The 12,952-nt window shown below is 39.1% G+C and overlaps 1 protein-coding gene across 8 annotated transcripts in view; it reads right to left on the reverse strand.

Annotated features, from left to right (window-relative positions):
• The window catches only part of szt2 (SZT2 subunit of KICSTOR complex), an 86,014-nt gene that overhangs the window by 36,954 nt on the left and 36,108 nt on the right, over nt 1-12,952 (reverse strand). For 5 of the 8 annotated variants that reach the window (XM_062978384.1, XM_062978379.1, XM_062978380.1 and 2 more), the window contains exons 17-30: nt 12,673-12,751; nt 11,927-12,018; nt 10,892-11,060; nt 10,368-10,488; nt 10,165-10,278; nt 9,784-9,984; nt 9,461-9,552; nt 8,183-8,318; nt 6,044-6,172; nt 4,321-4,525; nt 3,976-4,088; nt 3,047-3,269; nt 716-869; nt 528-620 (exon numbers count right to left, since the gene is read on the reverse strand). In XM_062978384.1, the coding sequence (XP_062834454.1) occupies nt 528-620; nt 716-869; nt 3,047-3,269; nt 3,976-4,088; nt 4,321-4,525; nt 6,044-6,172; nt 8,183-8,318; nt 9,461-9,552; nt 9,784-9,984; nt 10,165-10,278; nt 10,368-10,488; nt 10,892-11,060; nt 11,927-12,018; nt 12,673-12,751 (1,921 nt within the window). The remainder of the gene's footprint in view (nt 1-527; nt 621-715; nt 870-3,046; nt 3,270-3,975; nt 4,089-4,320; nt 4,526-6,043; nt 6,173-8,182; nt 8,319-9,460; nt 9,553-9,783; nt 9,985-10,164; nt 10,279-10,367; nt 10,489-10,891; nt 11,061-11,926; nt 12,019-12,672; nt 12,752-12,952) is intronic. The other 3 variants (XM_062978381.1, XM_062978377.1, XM_062978383.1) reach the window with 2 other exon arrangements.

Consider the following 12,952-nt stretch of genomic DNA (forward strand, 5'->3'; position numbering starts at 1 on the left):
ACCAGGGATGAACTTGCAGCATGGCCTAGTTTGGAGGAAGTCAACAATGCCATCAGGCAACAAATAAATAAAATCTTTAAAGAGGGTGAACTTGAGCTGATACAACAACTCCACCAGCTCATTGAAAAAGTGTGGGTAACCAAGAAAATCCCAGCAGACTTCAAGGATGACACCATCATCGCCTTTTTCTAACTGGAGGTCAGCTGTAACCAGTAGTGCTGTGGAATTTGAAGAGGCACGAATGGAGGGCAAAAGGGAGAAATATGCTAAGAGGAAGGCGCGCCAACCCAACCCTGACCGGGACCACCTTCCAACTGGAAATTAATGCCCTCACTGTGGAAGAACATGCGGGTCAAGAATAGGGCTCTACAGTCACCTACGAATCTACCGCCATGACACTACACTTGGAAGGCCACCATACTCTGACAACGAGGGATCACCTAAGCAAGTCTGTCCTTCCCTTGTTTATGTCTTAACAGTCTTCAAGGACCCACCCAAGGGACAAAGACACAAGCATAACATCTTACCTCTTTTTTGGCAGAAGGAGGGCAATAGAAGAAATAATGAGGATTAGATGGCACTGGTTTAAAATGTAAACTGCCAATCTCCAAGAACTTCTCCTAGAAGGGTATGAAGGACAGAGTGAAGATGGCATATCTGGTAGTTAGAACTATCATTTCTAAATGCATATGAAAAGAAGTGTTATCACTCTTACTTGGATGATCCTGTGCAGATCAGTGTGGCTTGGGCAGGGCTGGCTGCTATCTAGCAGTAGGAGAGGGAACTCCGGACAACGACTCCAGCCAGGCTCCTCAGAAGGGGAGGCAGGAATCTGGGAATCTGGTTCACTGGACTCCTCTGTCTCAGCACTATACAATGGTAAGTGCAAGAAAGACAGATCACTCAAGAAGCATCCAAATGCTCCAACATCTATCTCGACAGCACCAAATCTTCCTTCTCCTCCATTAGTAGCAACCCACATGCTCACCTTACCTCATAGTTTCAAAAAGTACCAGTGAGTTAGAACTCATGGACAGTTAGCTATAGAAACATGTGGCTCACAATATTTGGACTCCTTTGGAGAAGAGTCCATGATGAGAATCCTACACCAATATAGGATTCCTCAAATAAATTTCATAACCATCCCTCAAATGCTGCATAAGATTGTTCTGAATGAATGTAAAATCAGCTCTATTTAGCCCAAATGTGGGTAAAAGGTAGCACAGGTCCAGAGGCCTGGCTTATTAATAAGGGCTATTATACTTTTCCTTTCAAAGTTTTATATATAAGCCCATCCAAAATGCTTATTTCATGTATATATTTATATTGTCACATTGTAACATTTGGAGCTGGAAAGAATGGTAAAAGTGTAAAATTCATTGTTTATGCTTTCTGAGGCTAATTTGATGGAGATTTAGTTCATTGATTTTTTGAACAATTGGGTTATGAAGAGATTAAGAGGCAGATCAATGGATAAATCCCTTAAATACAGATCAATGTGTACTTATTGATTTGAGCAAATAAAGACAAAAGAAAGAATGTCTGCTGAAGACTAATACAAATAGTGAGGGAAGTTGATTTTTCGCATTAGTTAACAAAATTGCTTGGGGACTTCTAATAAAGCTAATACAGTAAAATAAATATATGCTATAGTTTGATGAGTTCATTACCATTTTGAAAATCCATTTGTATTACTTATTATGTTGATCTACATACAATTGTATATATAAACTTTAAAGTAGCAGTAGAGAGAAAACAATTACAGTATAGTATTTCATAGAGACAAGCATTGTTTATGTCTCACTCACTATTAAGTATTTCATATGGTATATCCTCGGTAAGAAGAGAGAGAGTGAAATCTAGCTGACATTTGGGATTTTTAGTACTTCCCCTCAACACTATCCAAACTTTTTAAGTGTAGAAACAAGGTACCGTTCTTACAGCTCAGGGGGGGTCAGGGTCTGAGTGCCACCTCCATAGGATCTTTAAAAGCCTCTCCAGGACCCACAAAAACTTGTCTCCAAATATGTCTAACACCTCTAGGCAGTATGGGGACATATTCACCAATTTTTGGCCAGGAGAGTCTTTCTTGTATCAGGAAATGAAGTGTTAGTCTTCAGTTCACATCCTATGGAAAAAGACATTCTCTGGGCCTAGGACATCACATAGGGAGAGGAAATTGTGAAGTCGCCTTCCACACACACCAAGAGAGCGCATTCAAGATATTTTTTTTCTATATTATCATTGCATCTTGGAACTGAACCAATGTGGATACTGCAAGCTCACTATACTAATTTAAAAGAAAAAGAGAGAGAGAAGACCCAATATAATCAGTAACTAAAATCATATTTTCAAATTCCCAATGCTGTCATTATCCTTACTCTACATTTGATGTGAATATGTTCTTCCATTCACCATTCACATTTTTAAACATGTCTACACAACCAATTTGCCACTTAGGCTGGAATTCAGGAGGAGATTCCGTGTGATGTAGAGGACAACTTCTTAAACTGTGGGTCCCAACCCCAAATGGGGTCCCCTTAGCTCAACACTGGGGTCATGAAAAATTTGGCAACAGTAAGTTTCTGAATGCCACCTAGACATTTACAAAAATCTGTTAGCAACAGCATGCATTGTTCACAGTGGACTCTGCAGAAAATGCTTCAGCTGTACTTCACAAAAAGGAAAATCAGCCTGTTTAGCACAATTTGCAAGTGTTGATTAATTATCAGTAAATGTTTGATTTTTATATCTATTGTATATTTCTATAAACCTGGGATTAAATAAAAATAACTCAGGCTGAAAGAGATTATGAGTGAGGAAAGTTTAAGAAGCCTTGATGTAGAAAACTACATTGTGTAAAATCATCTCATGTTTGAGGAGGGTGTAAAGAGATGATCCAGGATAAAGCCATCTATTAGAACAAGCAACAACTGACTATACAGTCAGGGAGAGGAGAGGAAACTCCATCAAAATACATTCAATACTGCCTAGACTCTCCAGGACTTCTCTCTTATCTCTTTATACATGATCATCTATATCCTACCTGGAAGCAGAGGCACCCTGAGTTTGGGAAGTTTGTACCACTTCTCCCTCCGATTGGTTGAGAGAGTGCTGGTGGTGCTCACAGAATGAACGCACATGGTCACACAGAGTAAGCAGGAAGCTAGTGATGTCTATCTCCTGCAGAAGCTCCTCACAGTAATCCATGGCTATGAGCAGGTCAGGGCAGCTGATATTGTGACCCTGTTGCAGGCTCTTGAACAGTCCTGTGGAGAATGGGATACACATGCCATGTGGTCATACAGATGAAGCTAGGAAGATATTCTTAGGTTTAGAACTATAAAGTCTATATGGCTTGGGTCTGGGTTAACTGAAGGACCTCATCACTTTTTATGAGCCTGTTAGAATATTAGAGGGCCTTCTCTCTGTCCCAACATCCTCTCAAGCTTGTTTACTGAGCAACAAGGCCTTTTGGTAGCTGCTCCCAGACTCTGGAAATCCCTAGCGACACCAGGATGGCCCTGTTTCTGCTTGTCTTTGGTAGGCAAGTGAAAAAATCCCTCTGTAATGGCATGTACAAACTGAGTAGGAGCCAGCATCTGAGAATGGCACAACTGGGATTTTGGGATAAATATGGGGTTTTAATTCATTTTTAGTATTTTAATGGTTAATGGTTTTAATGACACAAATTACTCATTTTTGATTTTTGTAATAATATTTGAATGCATTTACATTGTATTAATTTGCATTCTATCAAATTTATTGTAAACCTCCTTGACTCCCTACATTGGGAAAAAGGCGGACTAAACATAAAGCAAATAAATAATGACATTAAGCAACAGAAATGACATACTTTTTTTTTTAAAAAAAGGAAGTATCATAAGCTGGTTGAAACTCACTTTTACACCATAAAGCCCCTTTAAAACAAGATATTTTCCCACTCCTCCCTTCCCGGATATCTCTGTTTCTTACCTTTCACATAGCACTGATGGGAATGTTCTTGCAGCAAGGTGCAGTAACTCACCAGATCCTTGTGCTTGGGATCTAGCCAGGGAGCACTGGCAGGTCGTTCTACAGACTGGCTTCTGAAAAACAGATGCATGAAACAGGATGACAAAGAAAACAACAAAATTTCTGTCATACTACCACCCAAGTGCTCTCTCCCAATCTTACACTAACCAATTTATGATCCCTACAGCACCACTAGTGCCAAGCCAACTGTATACAGCCTTAACTCCATCTCATAAACCAACATTTGCAAGAAATAAATAAAAATAAATGCTGCCAGGCTTTCTGTTTACTGAAAACTGACTTCACCTGAAAAATATATCCCGCAGAGGTTTATCTGGCCTGGGGCTGGTCACCTGCTCCCGCAGCAACTCCATAGAACAACTGTACACAAAGACTGGGCAGCGGGTGCGGACACTGTCACCCAAGTCTGGCTGAGATGCCTGACGGCTAAAAGATATGCGCCCCTCTCTTCTTGGTGTAGTATCCAGATCTTGCATCTCCTGCCCAATCCCTGCAGATGAGAAAATCCGGGGAGTGAGAAACCTGCTCAACCACATAACCAAAATGAAGAGGGCTTGGCTTTCAAGATTTTTATGCACTCCCTTTCCACTGCCCCAAATACTGTAGCTAATACACAACTGCCTTTTGCCATTTTGTAATGATAAAGTGTTTTGAAAGTGCTGTTAATCAGAGCTGGTTACTAAAAGCAAATGACTTTCTTTTAGCAATAAGTCCAAAAGCTACTGATTTGTTTCAGGGAACCATTCAAAGCACTGCTTGTGAATTATAAAGGCCCTTAGGCTGAGTAACATTTTTCCATATGAGCCTCCCTAGGCTTTGAGATTTCACTGCTTGAATGCTCTCTTAGCATGCTTGGTGCAAATGACAGACAGGGATTTTCTTAGTAACGTTTCCCAGGCTCTGAACCTCCTTCCTAGAAAAGCAGAACCTACTTCCTTGTTGTTCCTTCCATCACTAAATGGAGACCTTTTCATTCTGACAGGCCTTTACGAAGTATCTCATAAGGAAGATGCTTTTAATAGTGAGTTGTACAGGTTTGCTTAATGGATACATTTTAAAAAAACTTTATTTATTCTTGGCATAGAAAGTTTAATTAAAATGTAACATTAACTCCTGGATTTTTTTTTAAAAAAACATATATGTTTATATACATTCGTTTAGATTTTTACAAACTGCTTTGAGTCCCTGTTTTGTCATAAAGATATGATACAAATAAAGCATTAAAATAATACGGCTCTGAAAGATCGGACAAATGCAGGTTTTCTTCTGTCACCTTGCAGGAAGATGTGTTGAGCTACCATTAATTCCAGCTAGTAAATGAATCCTTGTGTCAGACAGAACACTAGATTAAGTCACTTTGAGAGGAAGTGTTATCTTGATCATGTCTGTCAAGCAGACAACAACTGAAAGATTAGCATTCTCTCCCACCATCAATTCAAGAGTGGGGAGAAAACTAAATTATCTCACCCATAAAAGTAACTTCATTATATTTATTATTGAAGTGAGAAAAATCCAGTTTTTTATTTTTACTTTCTTACAAAACTATTAAAGCATGTGCTGTTTCTAAGTGAGAAAAATTAGCTGGTATGTATTTTATGTTTTCCTAGTGAAGCCATCCAGATTGTATCTCATAGCCTAAGACCTCTCACTCCACTAATACTTTGACAAGATTCAAAGAAGACTATCATATATACACACACAGCCATATCTATAACATGGTTGTATTTTAAAAAACAAACACTTCAGTTTGCAATCTTGGATTAAAGCAGTGGTTCTCAACCTGGGGTCCCCAGGTGTTTTTGGCATTCAACTCCCAGGAATCCTAACAGCTGGTAAACTGGCTGGGATTTCTGGGAGTTGTAGGCCAAAAACATCTGGGGACCCCAGGTTGAGAACCACTGGTCTAAAGTATATACGCAGTAAAACTTATAGTCGGGGTCCTAATACCAATTCAGCCGTCTTCTTTTAACACAGGTGGTTAACTACACTGCCAGATCAAGGGCCATACCATTGGCTGGTGTGACACTGACAGTTGGAAGTGACCCCACAGTCTCCAGTTGTTGTGCTCTTTGGGAAGGTGTTGGTTCTGTCTCCTTTGAAGGTTTATCTGGTCCATAAGTCAGCAATCTCGGTATGTCTGGAAAAGGAAGTTAATTTTAGGGTTGTGCATGCCATTGGCTTCTTCTTTCCTGCTCTAGCAGTGTCTGGTATTGCACAGGTACAATGGCTTAAGAGTTGGGGAGAAATTACCCAGCTTGGCAGCAACAGGACTTCTAGTACAAAGAAATAACAATATGATATGGGCACTCATTATAGTTGGCCCTCCACATTTGCGGGTGTGGCTGTTGAAAATGTGATTATTCATGGATCTGATTTAAAAAAATTCTCTTGGAATATTTAAGTCCTTCAGTGTAATTCTATAGTGAATTTCTGCCAAAGATCAACCACAGAACCATACTGGAGGACCTAGGGATTCCTAGAAAAAACACCTCTGGGAATTTCTAGGTTCGCCAATGCAATTCTATGGAAATATGCTGGAGGACCTAGAGATTTCTAGAGAGGTCATATCTCAAGTAAAAAAAAATATAAAGGACAACTGTAGTCAATTTATTGTCAATGCACTTCAATTCATAAAATATGTAGCAATCAATTCAGTCAGAACTTCACAACAGCAGTTCCCTACACTATACAGAATGAGAATCTACTGGTAGAGGAATTCAACATTTTACTCTCTCATTTAACAAAAAACCACCTGTCAAATAAAAATTACATTAAACATAAGAAAAAAGCAGTTCCTAAAGGCTGAGTGGCTGAAAGGCAGAGCCCGATTCAGAAAAAAAGACTCAGGGAAAAAACTGTGTAAAACAAACGAATATATGCAAGGAGATGTGACTCCACAAACTTATGCTTTGCTTGGGAGAATCCTATTTCATCATCAAAGACAGAGCCAGATCTAGAGTAGCTCTATGAACAACCGAAGGAGATAATTAAGAATTTCCAAGTGCTCGTTTAAGAAAATGTCAGAAAATTCTTCTATATAACTTAAATTATGCTACTGAAAATAAATAAGGTTGCAGAAGTGTAATCTACGGCTGATGTTTTTAATTTGAAATTTTTTGTAATTCATTTCTGGAATTAGATTTTTTTAAATTTGAAGTACACTCTATACCAGGTTCCCGTTGGTGGATCTTGGAACTTTATTATATTTTTGTTTTATAATTTTATTAAGGGTTTTTCAAAGGGATATACATAAAAATAATTTTGAATAATGTCAATAGTAAGGGGAAAACATAGGGGAAAGAAAAAAGGAGCAAAGAAAGAAGAAAAAAAGAGAAAAGGGGAAGGGAAGGAGGGGGATTGGGGTAGAGCAGGGAAGGAAAAGAGGGTAGGGGAAAATTGTTACTTCCATTCCATGTCTTTGCGTTCTAATAATTTCTTCTTTCTTCCTGTCTTATTTGTCTTATCCCCTTTTCATCTTTCGAGTTCCAGGACCATTCGTTCGTCAGATTCCTAATTCTTTTTGGGTGGATTTGTTCTTTCTTCTCTCTTATCTACATATGTCTTAAAAGGTCTCCAGTCGGTAGGTGTTATTGGTCTTCCTGAATGTTTCTTCATTAAAAATGTTAATGTATCCATATCCATGATTTCCATCACTTTGTCTGTTGTTCTGTTGTTGGGAGTTCCTCCATTTTCCAAGACTTTGCATAGACCATTCTGGTTGCAGTAGTCAGGTATACTAACAAAATGTCTCTGTTTTTATCCAATTCAATTCCTGTATCTGTCAGACTTAGTAAAAATATTCTGGCTTCATTTGTATTCTTATCTGTAAAATCTTCTGACATGCTTCTTAAATTTTTCTCCTGTAAGTTTTAGCTTTATTGCATGTCCACCACATATGGTAGAACGTGCCTTCCTGTAAACCACATTTCCAACATCTGTTCTGTACATTTTTTTACATTGTTCCTAGTTTTCGCGGTGTCATATACCATCGGTACATGGGACTTCATATAGAAGATGATGATTTCACAAGCCTGCAATCTGTCAGGCCCAGCTCAGCAGAAAACTGCTCCTTATGACTTAGGGATTCAGATTCAACTACTACCATTTCCCTTAAAGCAGCTGTCTAATTATTTAAATTCCCTCTTACCTAGGAATGTAGCTGGCAGAAAGATGAGGAAAAGATGCTGTGAATTCACCAGCTTGGCATAACATCGCCACTGAGGGAAGATGGTATCAGATGCTGGTGCAGTATCACCTCTTGAAGTCTCTAAGGTGTCTGGAGCCTAAGAGATTAAAGACAGCTTATGATGTTGCTTTCATTGGGTACAATGACTTTGCTTTGCATTGTAATGAAGTAAGCAAAACTGTGCCACAACATTTTGGTTTCAAAAGATAAACAAGTACCTTCAAGCATTCACATACTCCATTACACTGGATTGGGCAAGGTGTAGCCCACGGGTTACAGCAAGGCCTCACAGACTAGTTTCCTTCTCCTTCACTGGGGCCAGTATCTTATTTGTGTCCACTGGCTGTTTCTCTCCTGAAAACTCTTCAATTACTAGGACTAGTCCATGAACCACTGATCTTAGTAGCACTGCCCTAAATAATTCTAGACCTGTACAGCACACATGCCTTCCATTTCATAGACTTATCTCTATCAGATTCTTTTTTAAATAAGGTGCTTGTATCTTGTTTTCATTTATTGTTTTCCCAGTGTTGCCACTTTCATTAGAAGCAAGGTCTATGGGGCAATCACACTGTGTTTATTAGGTTAACTGTGCTTACGTACAAGATTAAAAGGCTATTCAGTCAGGTTTTTAAAGAAAAAGGTTTTTCAAGATCAAGTCAGGGGATGTTGTGATTTCAGCTATGAATGGGTTTTAATTGGTTTCAAGTGTTTCAAGTGTATTAACATTGTTAATATTTACAGTAATTATATTTTAATTTGCATAATTTTAGGTTTTAAATTGTATTGTATTGATTTTATTGTGAGCTGCTTTGGGTATGAGATTCAAATAAAAATCTAAGAATAAGTAAATAAATAAAATTTTAGGAGGGTCCTGGGATATCCAATAAGGAAAGATGTCTGAGTTGCAGAGCTTTCTCATGCAGGGAATTTGTACCCAGACCCTCCAGATGCTGCTCACACTACAGAAAAAGAGCTGCTATACCAAGAAAAAATGCAGTGCTTTCTTTCAGACTATATAAAGATATATATCCATGATCAAGAGTCAGAGTGAACGAACAGGCTTCTGTGTGCAATGTTTTGTACACAACAGGCAAAGAGAGCAGATTCTTCAATCTATCTAAGAGTTTGGAGACATTCTAGATTATTAAGAAAGTAGGAGGAGGCAGCAATTTTCTAAACAACAAATCAACAGAGAACCTTTAACAAATAGATAGCAAATTCAAAAGGTTATTGTACCACGTGTATACTTGCATCTTTCTTTCCAACAGTGTTATAAATGTTTGCTGGATCTTGACCTTCAGGGGACATGGAAGACTTTGAGGAATCTGCTGGAAAAAAATGTGGTCAGAATACAAAGGCATCCTGTTGAACCTTTGAGACTATATGGGAAGAACAAGACTGTAGCATATGCTTTACTAGACTCAGTCTACTTCATCAGAGCCATGGAAGGAAGCACTTGGAGACAAACATTTATATCAATGGATGTAAATACAAAAGATAACTAGATGTTAAAGGGAAAAACAGAACAAGATCCTGCAAGATAAATGTGTCTTTCTCACCTTGGACTACTGGGAGCACAAATGGGGGTGGATGGCCGTCTCTATCCCGCTTCAGCACCTGCTCCATAAAAGTGATATGATCTGTGCCTGATAATGTAATCTCTCTGTCACTGAGATCATGCTGCAGACAGCCATGGAATAGACCAAGAAGCATTTCATTTGGCAATAAAGAAGATTCCTTTGTGGTCCCATCCTCTTCTGCTATAGAACAAAACACACCAATGCAAGCAATGACTTCCCCAAATGCCCTTGCAAAACACACCAATTCACTGTGTGCATCGTTCTCACAGCTTCATGGGACAAACTGAGGGAAAAAATAACAGAGAACTGATATTTAGGAACACTATATTTTTTAAAAGGTAAAATCTAAAGATCACTTGCCTCCTGTCAGCATCAGGAAAAACATTTCAATCTGCTGACATCTGGGCAGTAACTTCATTAGGTCAAAATGAAAAGGAATTTCATGCACTCTGTTGCCACTTCCAGCATCACGACCTGCAACAAAAACAGGACTGTAATCTTGAGAAGCCAAGCAGACTAACCCCACCCAAAAATGCCCAGAAAGCATCTGACTAAATAGTCACCTTCAGCAGCAGCAGCAGGCCGTGGACATGCAGGGAAGACCCAGTCCTTGTTCTGGCACAGCTGGCTGATATATTCAAAAGCAAGCATAGTATGGATGCACAACAGATCTCGAGGGTAAAGCTGAAATGTGGAAGTAAAATACAGGGCCATGTGACTAGGCTACAAGGGTGCTATAGATATACTAATCAAGATGATACAGAGCTACAAGAATAAACAGGGACCACCCATTAAAATATGGGCCATAGAAATACATAATATTCATTTTTTTAGAATTCAGAGAATCCAATTAGAAAAAAATTGCTCCTCCAGAGTCACAATCCAACTAATATACTTTCAGCAATTGGCTGCCATAGCAACAGTTACATTCATTATACAAGTTAAGGTCAAAATTTTCCCAGCACCTTGTAAGATGCGGACAGTTCCATCTGAGTCTGATGCCAGGCCAAGACATAAGGATGGCCACTGCCTGTCATGGAATTGAACCGAAAGAATGCTTTCTCAGCTGCTCAACACAGACACATACCGCTTTGGGAATTTTCCGGTAAGGCAGGCCATCAAAGTGCCTCCAGATGTCCAGTGCACCATCCACACAGCCACTCTGTGGCTCTACCCAGCACTCTGTGACAATATTCAACTCTGTGTCCACCTCAATGGCCTCCACCTCTGTGTCATTGTCATCATCTGTGGAGAAACTTAAAGGCAATGCATGTAATATAAATGTGACAAGCATGTCTGGATTCTATAAGTAATGCTCCTTAAAGTACCTCAATAATGGCGTATTATTTACCTTCCTTCCCAAAATATTAAAGGTTCTGCAACTAAAATGGCCTAGAATTTCTAATCATATGTTTTTCTTGCCAGCTCAGCAAGTGATATAAGTTGTATGTTTAAACCATGTCCTATGAAGGAACACATACTGACAGGAAGCTCAACTGAAGGCACAGAGACGCTAATTCCTGTAATAGCCAAAAGCAAGGCAAAACTCCAAAGGGAATAATCAAATGTTTAGCATAAAAGCACGGACTCTGCATGAGCTCTGAATTAATTGTTCACATAACTGCATCCATGTGTGATTTATCAGAAGGATCCTAGCTTTTCCACCTAGTGGAGTTGCTAAGACCTTGGCTCAAGGCTAAAAATGGCACTTTTATATTCTTATGCTAGATAACAAAAGAATGAAAACAATTTAACAAAAAAAATGTCTGGGCTTGATGTCAACCCCTGTAACATTTACATTGTTCTTATGATTTCTTTAATGAAGATGTTCATAAATTTAATATCCACTCTCACTCTAAATGGATCTTTCAGTTTCAGAAAACTTCATTTCCAGTCTATTTGCCCAGGAAGGATATCTATAAACTCTCAACCAACAGCGACCTTACCTCTATGACAGTGAACAGAAACAAAGGTTGCTACTCTACCCATTCCCTCAAATTGCTATATACAAAGGGTATGCCTTCCCAACTTCCCACCATCCCAAGTTTTACAACAAGTCTCCCATCTCTCAGGAGTCCCTGTTCCTGGAGCTGCCTATAATAGCAGGACTCCTTCTCCTCACCTGTCTTTAGTTGAAGTGGAATGTGGAGGGAACAGCACATATTGGACAATACAGGTGGGCTTTTCGCTGCCACTCACTCTTGAAGAATCACTCTGTTGAAAAATAAATTATATGATTTTGTTCTGCTTCTCCAATATCCTTCGCCCAAGAGACCACCCTGTAATTCAAATACAAGGAACAAATAGCTAACCAATGCACTTTACAGCCACCTAGTCACAACCACTTGTAGCAGTCTCTCACTTACAAAAGCCAACATGTTTTTATGATAGAGGGCACAAAGAAAAACTACTGGGAGTATCGTTGCCAATCACTCCCCACTTATGTGGGCAACAGATTTGACGTTGTCGACTCCCTTCCACAGGAGTGATGGAAGAAATACTACTGCCACCTGCAGAAATGGTGCAAACAGGATCAATGACTTTAGCAAGGGTTTTAAGATTTGGGAATGGGTCAAAAAGTCACAACCATGTATATGACAATGACAATGCTGTTAATAATAATCTCCTGGAGGGTTCTCATTCAAGGGTTGCTTGTGTTTATTCCAACTTGATGACACATAAACATCATCAACATCACAAGGAAATGTGTTTTGACCTTTTGGGCATTAAATCAATGCTGAGCCTGGCATACATCTCTTTATATGCTATCATAGAATTAAAACATTGCTTGAGAGCATGATAAATGCTGCATCAGAGATGAAAGCACAATGATCAAAACCAAAAAAAGGGAAAGCAAGTAAGGTTTACCTTAATGGGCAACTCAAGCACCATGTTGATAATCCCATCACCACTGGAAGCAAAATGGAAACCCTCAGACAGACGAACCCTGTGTAATCCAGAAGACAATTATATTAGGTTATTAGGCCTGTTGGTCACCCTTACCTGGAGGCTTCAGCCTCAAAAAATATATTTCTGACACAATCCTTTCTTTCTAAACTGGGAACTCAAATTCCACCTTTTTACATGTATTTATTTTATGCTGACAAGGGCTACTGGTCCCCAGATACTGGAAAAAATGGCTCAAGCA

Source organism: Anolis carolinensis, chromosome 4 (assembly GCF_035594765.1).
Source record: "Anolis carolinensis isolate JA03-04 chromosome 4, rAnoCar3.1.pri, whole genome shotgun sequence".
Taxonomy (NCBI): domain Eukaryota; kingdom Metazoa; phylum Chordata; class Lepidosauria; order Squamata; family Dactyloidae; genus Anolis; species Anolis carolinensis.